The sequence below is a fragment of the Loxodonta africana genome, chromosome 24 (genome assembly GCF_030014295.1).
Source record: "Loxodonta africana isolate mLoxAfr1 chromosome 24, mLoxAfr1.hap2, whole genome shotgun sequence".
NCBI classification, from domain to species: Eukaryota; Metazoa; Chordata; class Mammalia; order Proboscidea; family Elephantidae; genus Loxodonta; species Loxodonta africana.
Window position 1 is genome coordinate 45,196,762 of NC_087365.1, and position 17,080 is coordinate 45,213,841.

At 49.9% G+C, this 17,080-nt stretch overlaps 3 protein-coding genes across 7 annotated transcripts in view; 2 read left to right on the forward strand and 1 right to left on the reverse strand.

Moving 5' to 3' along the window:
• The window catches only part of DNTTIP1 (deoxynucleotidyltransferase terminal interacting protein 1), a 28,574-nt gene extending 22,957 nt beyond the window's left edge, over positions 1-5,617 (forward strand). For 3 of the 4 annotated variants that reach the window (XM_064276132.1, XM_064276131.1, XM_064276130.1), the window contains exons 10-13: positions 95-155; positions 3,328-3,399; positions 5,089-5,144; positions 5,264-5,617. In XM_064276132.1, coding sequence (XP_064132202.1) covers positions 95-155; positions 3,328-3,399; positions 5,089-5,144; positions 5,264-5,399 — 325 coding nt within the window. In that variant the 3' untranslated portion in view covers positions 5,400-5,617. Of the gene's footprint in view, positions 1-94; positions 156-1,070; positions 3,240-3,327; positions 3,400-5,088; positions 5,145-5,263 lie in introns of those variants that run through there. The other variant, XR_010319294.1, reaches the window with a different exon arrangement.
• Positions 5,618-6,406: 789 nt separating this feature from the next.
• Positions 6,407-9,800, forward strand: UBE2C (ubiquitin conjugating enzyme E2 C). Of its 2 annotated transcripts, none has more exons than XM_003411741.4 (6): positions 6,407-6,658; positions 7,080-7,107; positions 7,841-7,927; positions 8,601-8,805; positions 8,916-8,975; positions 9,567-9,800. In XM_003411741.4, exons 1-6 carry the CDS (start codon positions 6,558-6,560, stop codon positions 9,623-9,625), a joined length of 540 nt encoding a protein of 179 aa, XP_003411789.1. In that variant the 5' UTR covers positions 6,407-6,557; the 3' UTR covers positions 9,626-9,800. The 2 variants fall into 2 exon arrangements, with proteins under 2 accessions (XP_003411789.1, XP_023406058.1); XM_023550290.2 differs by lacking the exon at positions 6,407-6,658 and adding an exon at positions 6,670-6,979.
• Positions 9,801-10,676: 876 nt separating this feature from the next.
• Positions 10,677-16,386, reverse strand: TNNC2 (troponin C2, fast skeletal type). Its single transcript, XM_023549871.2, has 5 exons — positions 16,124-16,386; positions 15,917-16,031; positions 15,586-15,775; positions 14,927-15,166; positions 10,677-10,712 (listed from the first exon to the last, which is right to left on the reverse strand). Exons 1-5 carry the CDS (start codon positions 16,245-16,247, stop codon positions 10,677-10,679), a joined length of 705 nt encoding a protein of 234 aa, XP_023405639.1. The 5' UTR covers positions 16,248-16,386.
• Positions 16,387-17,080: the final 694 nt, after the last annotated feature.

Here is a 17,080-nt window from a genome sequence, read left to right on the forward strand (position 1 = left end):
CTGAGAGTTTTGGCACTGAGGGAAGGGGGAGCTCGGGGGTCCACCACGAGAACTGCAGCCGCTGGAATCCTTACCCTCATCTGTTACTTTTTAGGGCCCTGGGCATGGGGGGCACCAGAGGGAGGATCTACATCAAGCACCCACACCTCTTTAAGGTAGGTGGGTGGTAGCCGTGAGCCAGGCCCTTGCACAGGGAGTAGATGGCACAGAGAAGCTTGGAACAAACTTGGGTCTTGAAATCAGGAAGTCTGGGATGCAGCTGATCCTGTGCGATTAACGTTTGCCTTTTGTAATTTGCTTACCACCTCTGTGCCTTAATGACCGCAGCTACTTTTCCTTGCATGTTTATTGTGCTCCAGACACTCTTTTAAGCTACACTTACATCATGTCCTAGAACTGTTTTTAAGATTAGTATTCTTGTTTTACAAACGAAAAAAAAAAAATGGAGGTTCAGAAAGGCTAAGTGACTTGCCCAGGATTACTTAGCTAGTCAGTGATGAGTTAGAGTAGAACCGTCCCATATTGTTTCCAAGGCTGTAATCTTTGCAGAAGCAGACTGCCACATCTTTCTTCTGCACAATGGCTGGTGGGTTCAAACTGCCAACCTTTTGCTTAGCAGTTGAGTGCTTAACCACTTTGCCACCAGGGCTCTAAAATAGATTAAACGAAGGCACTGGTTCTAACCGTTTTCAGAAAGGAGGCTTCACTTCTGAGAACAGCTGTGCTTCAGTCTCCACTGGGGAGGCTGGGTGATGAATTCACTCTCCCTCTTACGTTAATTTGCATTTTCTCAGTCACAAGAGCATCCAAATATATTGGGAAAATAGTCCAAGTGTGTTGAAAACACGGGTTTTTTTTTTGCACCTATACATAAGGTTTCGTGCCCCGTGCCAGAACTGCACAGCCCCTTTGATGTCCCAGAGTCATAGGCTCTGTGTACCACTTCTGTACAAGTTTGCAAATTCTCTGAAGTCTGACCTGCTTTCTCTGCTTTCGCAGCCTTATGTCCTAGGATTCCCAACACCCAGACAATTTAACCTGCTTGCTGTGTCTTCATTTTCCTTTCTTAGTGTCTTCACGCCTGCTGTTCCCTTCACCTGGGTGATCTCCCTCCCCCACCCCATCTCTGCCTATCTGTTCTATGAGATCTACCTCCTCCAGGAACCTGGCTTGCATCATCCCCCAAGTGGATATGTTCTTGGAGCTTCTTGGAATTCCTGGTGCACAATGGTTAAGAGTGTGGTTTCACTACAGGTTCTATTACTTACTAGCTGTGTGACTTGGCAAGAGGCTCCACATTTTGAGCCTGTTCCATCGTCAGTAAAGTGGGAACATGATAGACTGATCTCTTAGGGTTCAAAGAACTAAGAGAGAGTACAGTAAAGCACGAGCATAATGCCTGGCACGGAGTAAGGGCTCAGTAAGTGGTAGTCGCTACTAGCAGCAAGGTTCCCAATTCTAAAACCCACTGTTTATAATAAATCCCAACCCACACCCTCATCATCAGTGGATATTATCTCTCATTTTAATCTTTCCAGTCTAATAAGTGGAAGGAAAACCTTTCTGTTGTTCTGCTTTGCAGTTCCATGTTAGTGATGATGAGCATCTTTCTGTTCATTTAAAATCTATTTGTATTTCTTCTGTAAACTGGTTATTATAGCGTTTGCCCATTTTCCTGTCCTTCAAAGGGCATTATTCTTATTTTTCTTTTCCTTTTTTAAACTATCTTATGTATAGAAATAACATAAACCCATTCTTACTGTAAAAAGAAAAGATTTAAAGAATATATCAGAGCTTACAAGGAGCAAAGCAAAAAGTAGCCCTTCCTCTGTGACTGTCTCTCCTTCCTGGAGGCGACCACCAACAGCAGTGGCATGCAGCCTTCAGTCTGTGCACACACACACACACGTGTGTGTGTGTGTGTGTGTGTGTGTCACTTAATGGCTTTCTACTTACATGGAGATCATACCATCTTGTTCTCTAATTTTATTTTTTTACCCAAAAATTCATTCATCCATTCACTGAACAAATGTGTATTGAGTGCCTACAATATGCTGGGTGCTTTCAAAGTGCTGGAGATACCAACCCACTGCCCTTGAGTTGATTCTGACCCATGGAAACCGTAGAAGACAGTGTAGAACTACCCCCTAGTGTTTCCAAGGAGCGGCTGTTGGATTCGAACTGCCAGCCTTTTGCTTACCAGTCAAGCTCTTCAGCTCTTCAGCACTGCACCACCAGGGCTCAAGCAGTGAACAAAACCAAGCTTGCCCTCATGAGCCTACATTCAAGTACAGGGCAAACTGTGACCTGTAGGCCCAATTCAGCTTGTAGCCAGCTTTTGTCCAACTCAGGGATTTTTACATTTTTAAAGGGTGGTTTTAAGAAAAAACAACAAAAAATATGAAAGCCTAAATTATTTACTGTCTGGCCCTTGATCACTCCCCTCTGTCTAAGTTGGTTTTTTCTCCGTGTTTTGCTGTCACAAACAGTGCTGCACCAAACTTGCTGGCACCAGGGTCTTTGTGTGCCTGTGTAGGTGGTGCTGAAGGCTGAGTGCCTGGAAGTGGAAGTGCTGGGTCAGAGAGTGCACGCTTGTGAAATTTTGATTAATACTTATATTACTTGGGAAGTGAAATATTTATTTAAACCCAAAGGATGGTGACCACGCAGCCCAAATTTTCCAGCTTTGTCTCAAATATTTTTCCTATTTTATAAACCATATATGTGTCAGATACTATGTTTAACACTTTTTATACACATCTCATGTATTCTTAACAACAACCCAATAAGTATTAATACTCTGCATTTTACATACGAGGAAACTGAGACTCAAGGAAATTAAGGCTCAGGTTTACAACTCTAATAAATGAAAGAAGCAGAACTTAAACCTTGTTTGTCTACCTCCACAACCATGTTCTTAACCATGATTCTGTTCTCCCTCCCCTAGTGCATGAGGTGTCCTGATTTTTTATTTACAGATATGGTCGCGATAATAACCATAGGTGTTGTAAGCCACCTCAGACCATTTTTTTTTAAAGAGGAGGTTCTAAATAAATTAGTCACCAGTCCCACCGGTCACCAGAGATGCTGTTTAGAGAAACAAAGGGCGTGAGAATTAGAAGTGTCCTAAATCTCTGGGAATTGGGTCCCTTACCCTGGCCTCCTGGGAATTAGCGCAACCAGCTTTGAAGAGGCTGGGGAGCCCTCTACATCCACCATTCTGGAACAAGATCTTGTAGGTAAGAACCGCTCAAGCTCTGGGACTAAATGAGGAAAGGCACCCTCGCACCAGACTAAAGTCTCCCTCTGTGACTTTATCTCTCTCAGTATGCAGCTGACCCCCAGGACAAGCACTGGCTGGCAGAGCAGCATCACATGCGGGCAACAGGGGGAAAGATGGTAAGCACTGTTCACACATGCCACTGCCACAAACCCACCCAGGGTTCTCGCTATCAGTGGCAGTTTTTGGAGACTTCGATGAATGTGAGAAAGGAGACTTGCAAGGGTAGAAGGGCCCATTCCTTCATGAAGAGCAGGCTGTAGTCCCAGGATTCCCTTCCCCCTTCCCTGTCCCCAAGTCTGCCTCCCACATCCTCCCCCCCAAGACCACATATCTGGATCATACTGGCTATGCATAGAATGGTGGGTACAAGATACTGTTCCCTCATGAGCCCATTGACAAGATTTCACACATTGATCACAGCACTTTTCTGGCTTTGGAGTCTTTTCTCAACACAGTACTCCAGGCAGCACTCACCTGTCAATGGAGTTAGCCTGTGAAATAAAGCTTGTTCACCACACTGGCGCAGTCCCTTTCCGAATCACCTTCACTTAGAGAACTCTTCTTAGCTCATATCAGGCACCCACCTTAGGAAAATTATTGTTGAATGTGTTCTAAAACTATCGTGAAAGGCTTTGTCCATCACATGCTCCCAAAAGGGCTCCGTCCCAGAGCAGGCCTTGGCATTGTGCCACAGTATCTCTACCCCCTAGTGCAGTACAGCAAGGTACTGGACAGCAGGGCAGATTACCATGTTTCCCCTTTGCCATGAAGCTCAAAACCAAATTGTCTTAGTCCCCAGAGTTATCAGATAGCTTAGGGCTTTGTGATTGAAATGTAAGGGCTCCCTTGCAGATGGACGTGCCATCTTCTTTCTGTAATGAAAGCTGTCTTATTTTACTGCTCTATTTATGCCTCGACGGCAGTGGGTTTATTTATACCCACACTTTATTTCAAAAAAGATTTCTGGGAGCTTACTAGGGATACATAAAGTACAGTATAACATAAATAAGAAATAGATGGAAAAGAAAAGAAAAGGAAAGACAGGACTTAAAATTAAGCCAAGAGCAAGACGAGTTAAAAAAACATTTTTTTTTTTAATTGCCGACCTCGGTGACCTGAGAGCACTGGTAGGAGTGTTCACAAACTCAGCTCAGGGCCCCTCTCAGGGACACCTGATCTGTTACATAGTTCACAGGGCCTACAAGATAAAAACAATCAGCATCTCAGGGGACACACAGTTACCCAAGACCCTAAGGCTAGAAAGAAATATCTCCCATGGAAGACTCGAATGTGGTGTTCAACATCCCCTATGTGGGAGGCTTCCAAGAGGGCTCCCTCCCGGAGCTGGCCTTGGCATTGTGCCACAGCAGTTCTACCCCAGGACAGTACAGCCCACTGCTAGACAGCAGCGCTGTTTATCCTGGTGGCCATGAAGCTCAAAACCAAATTGTCTTTGTCCCCAGAGTTCGCATATAGCTTCCTCCTCCTGGCTTCCCGTTACCAGGTATATTGTTCTCTCTCCCACCATTTTGTTGTAAGCTAACTTGGATCCTTTTTTAAAAGAGGGGGAGGCATAGATAAATAGTCACCAATTTCTACTACTCCATCCATAAAGTTTCTATTTGAGTAAAAGATTATCTCAAGGAACCATCCTCTAGACATCTCCTTACTTTTCTTCCCTACAAAACTGTAAACTCCCCCTTTCAAGCCCAGCAACAGACCTTACATTAAGCAGATGTTTTAATAAAGAGCTATTGAGTTAGAGTAAATCAGGCCTTAACCACTGTCTTTTGCTGCCGCCCCAGGCGTACCTCCTCATCGAGGAGGACATCCGGGACCTCGCTGCCAGCGATGACTACAGGTAAACCCACTAGGTCTCCTTTCCCTTACCCTGCCCCCTTCCTTCAAAGTAGCCCTGGGGATGAGGCTGGGCCCACATCCTTCCTTGCTTCAGCTTCGCTCTTCAATTTTCTCTTCCAGGGGCTGCCTAGACCTGAAGTTGGAGGAGCTGAAGTCCTTCGTCCTACCCTCCTGGATGATTGAGAAGATGCGAAAGTATATGGAGACGCTACGGACAGAGAATGATCATCACGCTGAAGCGTCTTCACAGACTTGAGGCTGGCTCCCTGGCTACACGTGGATGCCCCCCTCCAAGGCCCTCTCTTCCGTGGCTGAGGCCACCACTGGGCCTGCTCCTAGTGGGATCTCAGCAGCATTACGCTGGGCCTGGGCTAGTTTGTAGTGACCTAATGCAGAGCACCCCTAGACTGGCATGTGGTCCTGTATTTGTAAAGTTATTGGGATAAGAAGCAATTAAATAGTTTGTAGTAAACACAGATGGTGAGCCTGCTGTGCAGTGCGCCCTTTGGGGGCTGGGAAACATCAACGGCACTAGGAGTGGGTGTAGGAAAAAAGAACCAGCTCCCCTCCCCCTTCCCAGATTAGACCTGGGAGGGGTACACTGTCCCATGCGTATCTGCTTTATGAGACCAACTTCCCTGTCCCTCTGTTGTTTACCTCTTCACTCACCTAAGGAATGGATGTGACAGAATGTGATGGTTGGCCCCATGGCAGTGGATGAGGGACCATATGAAAAATGCAGAGTGGCATTTATTATCCCCATTAACTGACAGGCCCAAGATGACGCAGCGAAGCAGTTGGAGAAGCAGGATATGAACCCGTGTTTCCTGATACGCAGTCTTCTGCTTTAGCCCTGGCTTCTAGTCTTTCCCTCTCAGTGCAATTTTTAGATACCTGGGGCCCCAGCAAAGGTGTCCAGGGCATTATAATGGGAAGGAGCAGGAGTTTCTGTTTTGGGGAAAAGGTACTGGTTCCCCAAGATTGCACACACTCCCTCCCCCAGGGAAAACTTAAGGATCATGGTTGGGCGTGCCGGGCGGACCCGAGAGTAGCTAGGCGTTTGACTTTCAAGAGGCTCATCCCATGTGGACTTTTTCTTGGCCCTTTAATGGTCGGCGTTTTCTAAAGGCCGCCAATCCATTACGGATTCGTTAGTTAATGGCAGCCTCGCCTACCAATCCGTCCTCAGAAGGAAGATTCCGCCGCCCAATAGAGGCGCGCTGGTGGGTGGGCCTATCAGTTGTGCGGTGACGGAGTGCTCCGGGGCATCTCGTTGGCTGGATCAAACCCAAGCGGGCCGCTGATTGGCCGGCACTGCCGGAGGGTTACAATTCAAACGCGGGCGGACGGCGCCGCTGCCCTGCAGTTGCCGTCGTGTCTGCCGAGTTTCTGTCGCCCTGCCAGCGCCGCCCGGATGGCTTCCCAGAACCGCGACCCAGCCGCAGCCAGCGTCGTCGCCGCCCGGAAAGGGACTGAGCCCAGCGGAGGCGCCGCCCGGGGCTCCGTGGGCAAGAGGTGAGCGGGGCAGAGGTGAAACACCCGTCGGAGCCGGGCATGCCCGGGTATTGGAGCCGAGAGCGGGACTTCCGGGACCCCCACCTCATATTGGACAGGGGAGGTCCGGAGGGCAGCGGCGGGGACACGCTCGGACCTCGGGCTGCTCTTTGAGACCCTTCCGAAGGAGGACGGGAGGGTAGGAACGCTGCCGGTGTTCTCCCGCCGCGGAGCCGAGATGAGGATACGTCCGGGACCCTGTAGCTGGTGTGGACGGAAAGGGGAGGACTCGAGATTGAGAACTTGCCGGAAACTTCCTGCAGGAGCCTGGAATTAGGGAGGGTGAGGGCTCACTAGGATCTTCCTGTGGAGATGGGGTGAAGTGGAAGCCTCCCAGACTGCTCCTCCAGACCTGCAGGTGACCCCCATGCTCTCTTTGCAGGCTACAGCAGGAGTTGATGACCCTCATGGTGAGTGACTGAGCCGCCCAGATCTCCAACCAGGTGGTCCACCTCCCACCCAGTTATCACTAGCCTTTTCTCTCCTACATCAGGCCCTTGGCTGGACGATGTGGGGCTAAAAAGATGAGTGTGGTCTGCCTACTTCCTTGAAGAAGTTCACACACTCCTACACCTTTTCTTCCAGCAGTCTTTTCTCCCAAACCATCCCCTCACAGTTATCTCTCTGAAGCCTTCCTCTGTCCAGCCTGGCTCTCCTTCCCTGCCTTAAGCTTTACCCTGTCCGATTCCCCACTTTTCTTAGCATTTCTAGTTCTGTCACAACTTTGGAGGGCTCTCTTCCTAGTTGTCCTTTTCTACATCAGCCATGAATATTCAGCTCAAATCCTCCAACTCCCACACTGCATATCTCCCTAGACTGTGAAGCCTTTCCTACAACCAGTCCTAGGCTTTATATGAAACCAGCACTCGATTGCAGGTGGAATGAATTACCAGCAACCAACATGATCCTGGGTACAGAGCTGCCTTCTGCTTCCCTGCATAACCCCTCCCTCCTCAGCCTGCCCACCATCCTCTGTAATCCCAATCTAATCCCATCCCCAGAAAGACCCTGTCATCTTGGGCTGGTTGCTTTATTTTGGATCAAAATGTGATCAAGTTGAGGGGAAGGGACTCACCCACTGACCTCCATTGCTGTGCCCAAAAAGTGTACTCAGAAGTGCAGTAAGTCTTGTTTCCTCCCCAGATGTCTGGTGACAAAGGAATTTCTGCCTTCCCTGAATCAGACAACCTTTTCAAGTGGGTGGGGACCATCCACGGAGCAGCTGGCACAGTAAGTGTAGGGTTGGGTTGCGTGAGTGTGACTCTGTGAAGTCTGGGGTGTGGGAGGACAAATGCAATTGCCGGTCTGCTTCAGCCGCGCGAAACACTCCGCCAGGTTGTTCACTGCTCTGAGCCTCGTGGCTTTGTTCTTTCCATGTCTACAATAAGATGGTGGGTTTAAAGCAAGACTCGCCATCTTAGGGCCAAATAGCAAAGTAAATGAATGAAGTACATGTGAGCTTTTTTTTTTTTTTTTTTTTAATGGGAGGGGGATAGGTGCCCTGAATCTCAAAGGGGCTGCTTCCCATTGTTGCAGATTATTTGAGATGAACTGAAACTCAGACTTGTGTGCAGAATCTCATAGTTTTTACTTTTTAGAGTTAATGAAAATCCTAATTAGTTTACAACCCTGGACCAAAGGATCGCTGCTGTTTCCTCTAACTCCTATTGATTCTCCACTGATGCTTCATCGGGGCATATTCATCTCCTACAGGGCACCTAACAGCTCTAACCACAGCCACCAGATAGGAGAGAAAGCACCAGAGCCGACCTGGAGTTTTATTTGTCTTCAATTTCCAGACAGAAACCCCACTGTCCTACCAAGCCCCCTGGTCTGAGGCTCGGATTGGGATATGAGGCTGAGATTAGGGACGCTCACTCTCACCTCTTTTTCCAAATGGCAGGTATATGAAGACCTGAGGTATAAGCTGTCTCTTGAGTTCCCCAGTGGCTACCCTTACAATGCACCCACGGTGAAGTTCCTCACACCCTGCTACCACCCCAACGTGGACACTCAGGGTAACATCTGCCTAGACATCCTGAAGGACAAGTGGTCTGCCCTGTATGATGTCAGGACCATCCTCCTCTCTATCCAGAGCCTGCTGGGAGGTAACTACTGAGACCAAGGCCCTCCCTCTGCCCACAGGGAACCTGCCCAGGACTCCCCTGGGCCAGCCTTTTTCTGCCCCCTTGACAGTTCCTTTTTTCTCCACCCACAGAACCCAACATCGATAGCCCTTTAAACACACATGCTGCCGAGCTCTGGAAAAACCCCACAGGTGGGTCCTTTGTCCTCAGGCATAGGGTACTCCCTGCCCAGCCCTCAAACTAAAGGATCCCAGTGACTTGGGACAGTGTCATAAGTCAGCTCTGCCCCTCCCTGGTGCTCCTGGTTTGCCTGTTTGCAATAAAATCAGGAAATTCACTCCTACCCCCTCCACTTTGAAGGAGCCCTGGTGGCGCAGTGATTAAGCACTTGTGCTAACTGCAAGGCTGGAGGTTCGAACCCACCAGCCGCTCCGTGGGAGGAAGATGTGGCAGTCTGCTTTTGTAAAGATTACTGCACTGGAAACCCTATGGGGCAGTTCCACTCTGTCCTCTAGGGTCAGCATGAGTCAGAATTGACTTGATGCCGATGGGTTTGGTTTGATTTTTTTGGACCCGGTCTGCACTGATGTAGGTTGCAGGGCTTTTTAATAGAAGGCAAATGACTGCCCTCTCCAGTCTCACTGGAAACAAAGGCCATCCAGGAGGGAAGCTAGCCTCTCCCCAACCTCTCGAACCTTTGTTTCCCTGGTCAAGCTGCCCTCTTGCCCATCTTCATTCCTCCTGTCCCCATCACTCACCAAGACCTACCTGTTCTCTTCCAGCCTTTAAGAAGTACCTGCAGGAAACCTACTCAAAGCAAGTCTCCAGCCAAGAGCCCTGACTCCGTCTGTCTAGCCTCTCTCCTTGTGTTATCTTTATTTTTTTCCTTAGCTGGTCTGTCCTCTCCTTGATTTCTGTATAGGTCTCTATCTTAAGCTGTGACGTCATTTTTTGTTTGTTTGTTTTTTAAATTATGTCTCCATTTGAGCCCTTTATGGATATATTGAATAAATACATTTTGGGTTTTGTTTTGTTTTTCTTTTGCAAGGGGCTCCCTTACAGTTATTCTAGAGTTGGAGGTCCAGCCATGTCCATGGAGGTCAAGCTTAGGATCTACCTGGGCTCTTGCCCTTTTCCCCAAAGAGGAGAAGCAAATGCTAAGCTGTGGGGCCCAGCAGTGGTGTGACTAGGATTTGTTCCCTTGTGACCTTATTTTACAACTGTGTATCTCTTTTCCTCATTTGTATGATAGGCATCACAGTGATGCCTGTTTCTGTGAAGTTGTGAGGTGTACAAGGAGTGTTAGTGGACTTTGTCCCAGTGTGCTGCATATAAGCCTGAGCCAGACCTTAGACTGAAACAAAAAGTGGGTGCGTGTTGAGGCGAGGTGAGAGACCAGCTACCCACCTTCTGGCACTAGAAGGTGTTCTGGCCCTGAAAATAAGAAGGCTCAGGCCACCCTACAGCAGGCCCAGGGTCTGAGGACGCAGTGAGAGGGAGCCCCTTCCCTGTCAGAATCCTCAGGACTGAGCGAGCTCTGGGCTTATTTCCAGTCCCAGGTCCCCCATGGATGGCTCCATGCACCAAGGGAGTACATTCACCTCCTGCTCCATCTCTGCCAGCAGCTCCTCCAGCCACTACCCACTGGCACAGGCTCCTAGCCCCTCGAGTCACCTTCCCACTGGCCCACTGCAGTCTTTGGGCCCCTGGGAGGAGACACCAGTACTGACCAGCTGGGTCCACACCGGGCCAGGGGCAGGCAAGGTGAAGAGCAGGCAGAGGTGATCAGCCCAGCCCAGGTCCTGTAGGAATACCTCCAAGGTGGACAAGCACAGCACCCAGGTGTGCTCCAAGACAGCCCAGGTCTTAGGCTCAGCACCCAAACCGGTCAGCTACCCCAGCAGCTGGTCCTGCAGGCCTGTGAGTGGCTGGAGCAGAAGGAGACAGCAGGGGCACCTGTCAGGAGGGTTCCTACCTGCCCCTTTCTCTTCCAACTGCTAGCCCAGGCCCCTGTCCTCTGCCCTATCTCCACATCAGGCAACCACATGTGAAAAAAAACTTGAGTTGTCAGAGCTGGAATTGAAATGCAGTAGTCTTCTGCTGAGTTTCCTCATTGTGCTCTTAGCCCTCTCCTGAGGCTCAGGGCGGTGCTTCACAGTCTAAAGTGAGGATCTGGGTAAAATGCAAATTTTGATTAGGTAGACCTGGGGCGAGGGATGACGGAAAGGCCTGAGAGTCCTTCCTCATCAGTTCCCAGGTGATGTCATTGCTGCTGGTCTAGTTAAAGGTTTAGAGGGATTGTTCACATGTGGTCCTTCCAGCTGCTCAGGCATCAGCTGGGAGCTTGTTGGAACTGTAAATTATCAGCCCCCATCTGTTAGGCTCTCCAGGTGATTCTGATACTTGCTCCAGTTTGAAAATCACTGGCTCAGAGGATGTCTGACAGGAGCAGAGCTCAGTACCTGACACTAAATTGGTCCTTCATAGGTGGTGGCCGAGGGGACCAGAGTTTTGTCTGTCTTTGGGAAAAATCTCTCTGTGTGATCATCAGTTATGGTGTTTGGTCCCCCAGATTGTCACATGACCTACTTTATGTCAATCTACTCTGTCGTTCAGAACCAATCAGAGACTTCCTTGGAATTAATCACTGGTAGAGAAAATCTTTTACTAATTGGGTTACTAAAAGGGGGACGGGGGGGCAGTAAGTCTGGGCTGCTGATGGAGACAGCTGCAGATGGAAGCAGCCAAGCAGAGGCCAATAGCTGAGACAGAGGTGACACAGGAGACTCTAGCCTCCAGTCCATGCTGTGACTTCTCAGTTTCATAAGCATTGGCTTAAATCAATTTGACCTTTAACTTTCTGTCACTTGAAACGAAGAAGGTACTAGAATAAGTGTTGTTGTTGGGTGCTTTTGACTCATGGAGGCCCCATGTGACAGAGTAGAGCTGCCCATAGGGCTTTCTAGGCTGTAATCTTACAGAAGCAGATCACAGGTCTTTCTCCCATGGAGCCGCTGGGTGGGGTCGAACTGCCAACCTTTCGGTTAGCAGCCAAGCGCCTAACCATTGTGCCACCAGAATTCCTTAGGGTAAGTATTAGAAAGTATTATTACTCCCATTCCATTCAATGCAATCATCAAAAGCCTACAAGGTAAAGGTCCTGTGTTTGCGGCTGGTGATAAATCAGAGAAAAAGACAGTCTTGTCTTCAAAGAGGCTGAAGTTTAGGGGGTGGATAGACACATCAATTACACGGTAGAATAAGTAAGTGCTCTACAGAGTGGTGGTTAAGAGCTCAGACCACGCAGCTTAAACGACTATTAGAATCCTGGGTCCACCACATGCAGCTTATAAACACATTTATACTTAACCTCTCTGTAAAAAAGCCCTTTTGTTTTTGGTGCTGTGGTTAAGTGCTCAGCCGCTAACCAAGAGGTCGACAGTTAGAGCCGGGTTCATTCTGGTCTGAACCCCTGTTGAAATTTTGCATTTCCACCCTAGATATACTGAATCAGAATCAACATTTCAAAACATCCCCAGGTGATTCTTATGTGTAATAAATTTTGAGAACCACTGCTTTATTAACAGTTCTCAGAATTGGTCCCTAACCAGCAGCATTAGCATTGCCTGGGAACTTGTTAGAAATGCAACTTCTCAGCAAGGGTTTGAACCAGAAGGAACCTGTTTGAAGCCCTGGTTCAAACCCACCAGCCGCTCTTCCGAAGAAAGATGTGGCAGTCTGCTTCCATAAAGATTACAGCCTTGGAAACCCTATGGAGCAGTTCTACCGTCTTCCAGGGTTGCTAGGAATTTTTTAGGAGTCAGAATTGACTCTGTGGCAACAATTTCTGTTAAAATGAAAATACGAGTACCTGCCTCATAGGATAGTCATAATGATCTTAGGACAGCGCCTGGCACATAGTAAGTCATCAATAAATGTGTATGGGACTCACAAGTTGCTATGAAAGCACAGAGGTCAGGCACCTAAGGCAGAATAAGAGGGTCAGGGAAGCCTTTCCAGAGGCGATTGAGCCCCCGAGGTAGATAAGAACATGGGGAGAAAAGGAGGAAGACAGGCTGGCGGAGTAGCACAGGTGTCCAACCACAAAGGGCCTTGCCTCTAAGGTTGTTGTGTGGGTGAAATGAGACAACGCATTCAATGCATAGCACATAGTAGGCATTCAATAAATGCGGTCATTATTAAACTCCAGCACTGATCCTGGCTGGAAATACAAACTGGAGACTTACGAATCCGATAGAAAGGGGAGAAGAGAACATGAAAGGGCTGCAGCAATGAGTAAGGAGAGTTCAGTGTTTCAAGAATAACGAAGGTCTGAGACTAGAAGGACCCCGGTGGTCATGGCCCCCAGACCTTCTGTTGGCCCAGGACAGGAACCATTCCCAAAGCCAACTCTTCAGACAGGGACTGGAGTGGACAATGGGATGGAGAGGGATGCTGGTGAGGAGTGAGCTTCTTGGATCAGGTGGACACTTGAGACTATGTTGGCATCTCCTGTCTGGAGGGGAGATGAGAGGGTAGAGGGGGTTAGAAGCTGACAAAATGGACACGAAAAGAGAGAGTGGAGGGTGGGAGTGGGCTGTTTCATTAGGGGGAGAGCAACTGGGAGTATGTAGCAAGGTATATATGAGTTTTTGTGTGAGAAACTGACTTGATTTGTAAACTTTCACTTAAAGCACAATAAAGTAAATAAAAATGAAAAAAGAATGATGAAGGTGACAACAGCAACTCAAAAGATAGGAACCTTAGGAGGCAGTAAGTTTATCTTAATGAAGGAGGAACAATTCAGAAAAGGAGTGTGAGAATGGTCACACAACTCGAAAAATGTAATCAGTGTCACTAAATTGCACATGTTGAAACTGTTGGTGTTATGTTTTGCTGTGTATATTCCCAACAACAAAATAAATAAAATTTAGAACAAAAAGAATGATGATGGTGATAATGATAATAATTAACAGCATGTATTAAAAGCACTCCCTGGGTGGCACACATAGTTAAGTGCTTGACTATAAACCAAAGGTCGTTGGTCCAAACCCATCCAGGGGTACCTTAGAAGAAAGGCCTGGCTGGTGATCTGCTTGCAAAAGGTCACAGCCATTGAAAACCTTATGGAGCACAGTTCTACCCTGAAACACATGGGGGTCACCATGAGTCAGAATTGACCCCACGGCATATGGTTAGTATTTATTAAGGTGGTTACTAGGTGCTAGGCACTGTACCACGCACTTTGCACACAACCCTGTGAGGTAAGTCCTACTGTCATTATCTCCATTTCACAGATGAGGAAAATGAGGCACAGAGTAGTTTAACACGAGATTCAAACTCAGCCAGCCTACTCTAAAGCTAAACTATCACTACACTTACAGCCCGATGCCTGCTATAATTGTGTTTTGGACAAAGAGCTCCAGGAGCCAGAGTCGGCAGCCAGAGGGATCAAGGAAGGAGAAGATGGTATGAGAATGGGATCTTGTGAGTTGAAGAATTTGTCAGGAGGAAAGGCGTTTCACGCAAGAACACGTGCAAAGGCCCAAAGCCTTGAAAGTGCATGCCTGTTCCTATCAAGAATGGTTGGTTTCCCAGTGTGGCTGGAAATCCGCAAGGGGGCATGGGGGGAGGGGAGCAGAGGGAGGAATTTGGATTTAGATTCTAGAAGCAATGAGGAGCCTCGGAGGGCTTCCAACAGGAAGTGGCCCGATAAGAGTTCTCTCTAGCCTGATCATGATGGTGGCCCTCTGTTGAGCGCATCGGAGGGGGCATAGGGCAGGGAGACTTGACGAGGCAGGCAGGGATCCAGGGTCGAGATGACAGGTCACCACCCCTTCATGGCTGTGTTGCCATCCTCACGCCTACCTACCATCGACGGTACCTCGCATCCAGTTAGCCCGTGGAAGAACAGACAGGCAGAAACCATGCTGGGGTGGGTAAGCACACAACACACTCCCAGCTCCCCAGACCGGTGGCCTGCGTAAGGTGTGGCGAGTACGGTACCCAATACCCAAAGGCTCCAGAAAGGCAGGTGGAGAGGTGAGGGGACTGCAGGGCTCTGCCGCCCGGGTCCCAACCTCCTGCTGCGCCCTCAGCCTATACCCTCCCACCCCAACCCGAGCTCCCTCCGCAGGCTCACCCGACTCAGCTCGAAACCCCTGCGGCCTCCCTCCTCCAGCACCAGCCGCAGCCGATGCACGTCCGCGGAGCTACACAAGCCCAGCTCCAGCTGCGGGTAGCCGGCCACTAACCCGCCGACCTCAACTAGCGCAGCCCAGCACAGGGCGACCGCCGCCTCCGCTCCCGCACCCCGACGCCCTTCCGCGTCCCTCAGCTCCCAGCCCACCGCCCACCCCCCTGGAGCGCCATCCAGGCGGCCCTGAAATCCGATATCCCGGCCCTCCGGTCACTGAAGCCACGCGCTTTCCAAGGCTTGATTTTATTCGTTCCAGACACAGAGCCAGAAGGATCCGCGCCTTTCTCCCGGGCGGAGGTGGAACCGGGCGGGGACAGGGCGGAGCCGCCCGCGCCCGGGGGAGGTGCGTTCTAGGCGCAGGCCCGACTCCTTACTGCACGCCCTCCATCATCTTCAGGAACTCTGCGGGGAAGGAGACAACAAGCGCCAAGGATGCTGGCTACGGCCACGGCGAGGGGCGCCATGTCATCAATTGATAAATAGCACCAAGGTGCCCCAGCGCAATACCGGCTCGCAGGAGTGGGGGACCCGGTCCCGGTCAAGCTAGGCCCAGCCCTGCCCTCAAGGCCAAGGACACCCAGGTGGGTGCCAACCGCACGCACGTGCTCCCTGGACGCTCCCGCGTGGCCCCCTTCTCCGCCCCCGCAGCCCTCACCATCGAAGTCGATGCGGCCATCGTTGTTCTTGTCTCCGTCTTTCATTAGGGACTCAATCTCCTCGTCTGTCACGTGCTCCCCGGAAGCTCTGAAAATCTCAGCCAGCTCCTCCGGGTCGATGTAGCCATCTGCGTTCCTTCAGGGCAGAGGGGCAAGACCAGGCTCAGGGACTGGACCAGCTAGCTGCCCTGGCCATGCGGGACAGTTCTCCCACATCCTCACCCCAGAGAACCTTGGCTCCCTGCCTGCCGACCAAGCTCCCAGGCCCCCAGTGCACCTGTCGAAAATGCGGAAACATTCGGCCAGCTCCTCCTCGGTCTTGCCCTTTGCGTCCTCTTTCATCTGGCGCACCATCATGACCAAGAACTCCTCGAAGTCGATGGTGCCGCTGCCTGAGGGGAGAGGGTGGCCAAGTGGGCCTGAGCCCCAGGTGCCTGCTTCTCCTCGCCATCACCACACCTGCCACGAAGGGCCACCCACTCACCATCCTCATCCACCTCCTCGATGATGGCATCCAACTCCTCTTTGGTGGGTGTCTGGCCAAGCATCCTCATCACGGTGCCCAACTCCTTGACACTGATGTCACCGCCACCATCAGCGTCGAACATATCAAAGGCAGCCTTGAACTCTGCCAGGGGGGATGAGGGCCCAGGGCTGAGTGGAACCTGGGTTTGCTGTCACCTCCAGAGCCCCCATCATAGATACACTTGCCCTTCCACCCTGCTCTACACCAGACACCCCCCCCCCACACACACGCAGCTCCAAACACCCAGCCGGCCAACCTCACTCACCAGCAATCATCTCCTCGCTGAGGTAGGACCGAGCCTCAGCCTGCTGGTCCGTCTGCAGAAGACACAGAGAGTCAGAGAGCAGAAAGGGCAGCCATAGCACAGATCCTTGCCATAGCTCCGTTCTCCCCAACCCCCATTTCTGTAAGCACCCCCACCCCCACTTCCTCCAGAAGACCAGGTCCAAATTTGTCACACCTCCTTCATGGCCTCCCAGCACCCAGCCACATTTAGAAGAACTAAGAAGAAGACGTAGATTATGTCTAAGGCCTCCTTACTGGTCAATCTTAGGCCAAATTAGGAACACCGTGCCCCTGTGACGATGAGCAAATCACTCAGAACTGTGATTGAAATTCATCATAGAGACGAAATCATGTTTGCGTTAGAGTTTTGTAAAGCACCAGCACCTTTCCAGCATGATTTTCCAGTTTTTCCTAGCTCCTAATGGTGCCAAATGCTTTAGTAGGTACTCAGTAAATGTTTGTAAATAATAATGCAACACAAAGTTCTTGAGCACCTACTATGTGTCAGGCCACAAGCAAGTATTGGAACCACCAAGAAGAGTGGGACCCGTTATTCTGAGAACTTGAAGAGATGCAGCTCCAAATGTTGAGATTCCTTCTTATGAGTCAATCATTAAAGACTCTCATGCT

Bases quoted from the DNA above. Each gene is read 5' to 3' on its own strand.
- UBE2C (XM_003411741.4), top strand. From the start codon at position 6,558: ATGGCTTCCCAGAACCGCGACCCAGCCGCAGCCAGCGTCGTCGCCGCC. The intron at 7,928-8,600 runs GTAAGTGTAGGG...TCCAAATGGCAG, and splicing joins TCCACGGAGCAGCTGGCACA to GTATATGAAGACCTGAGGTA. The intron at 8,976-9,566 runs GTGGGTCCTTTG...GTTCTCTTCCAG, and splicing joins GCTCTGGAAAAACCCCACAG to CCTTTAAGAAGTACCTGCAG.
- TNNC2 (XM_023549871.2), bottom strand. From the start codon at position 16,247: ATGTTCGACGCTGATGGTGGCGGTGACATCAGTGTCAAGGAGTTGGGC. The intron at 15,167-15,585 runs GTGCGTGCGGTT...ATCGGATTTCAG, and splicing joins CGGGAGCGTCCAGGGAGCAC to GGCCGCCTGGATGGCGCTCC. The intron at 10,713-14,926 runs GTGAGCCTGCGG...CTTCTGCTCCAG, and splicing joins GGGGTTTCGAGCTGAGTCGG to CCACTCACAGGCCTGCAGGA.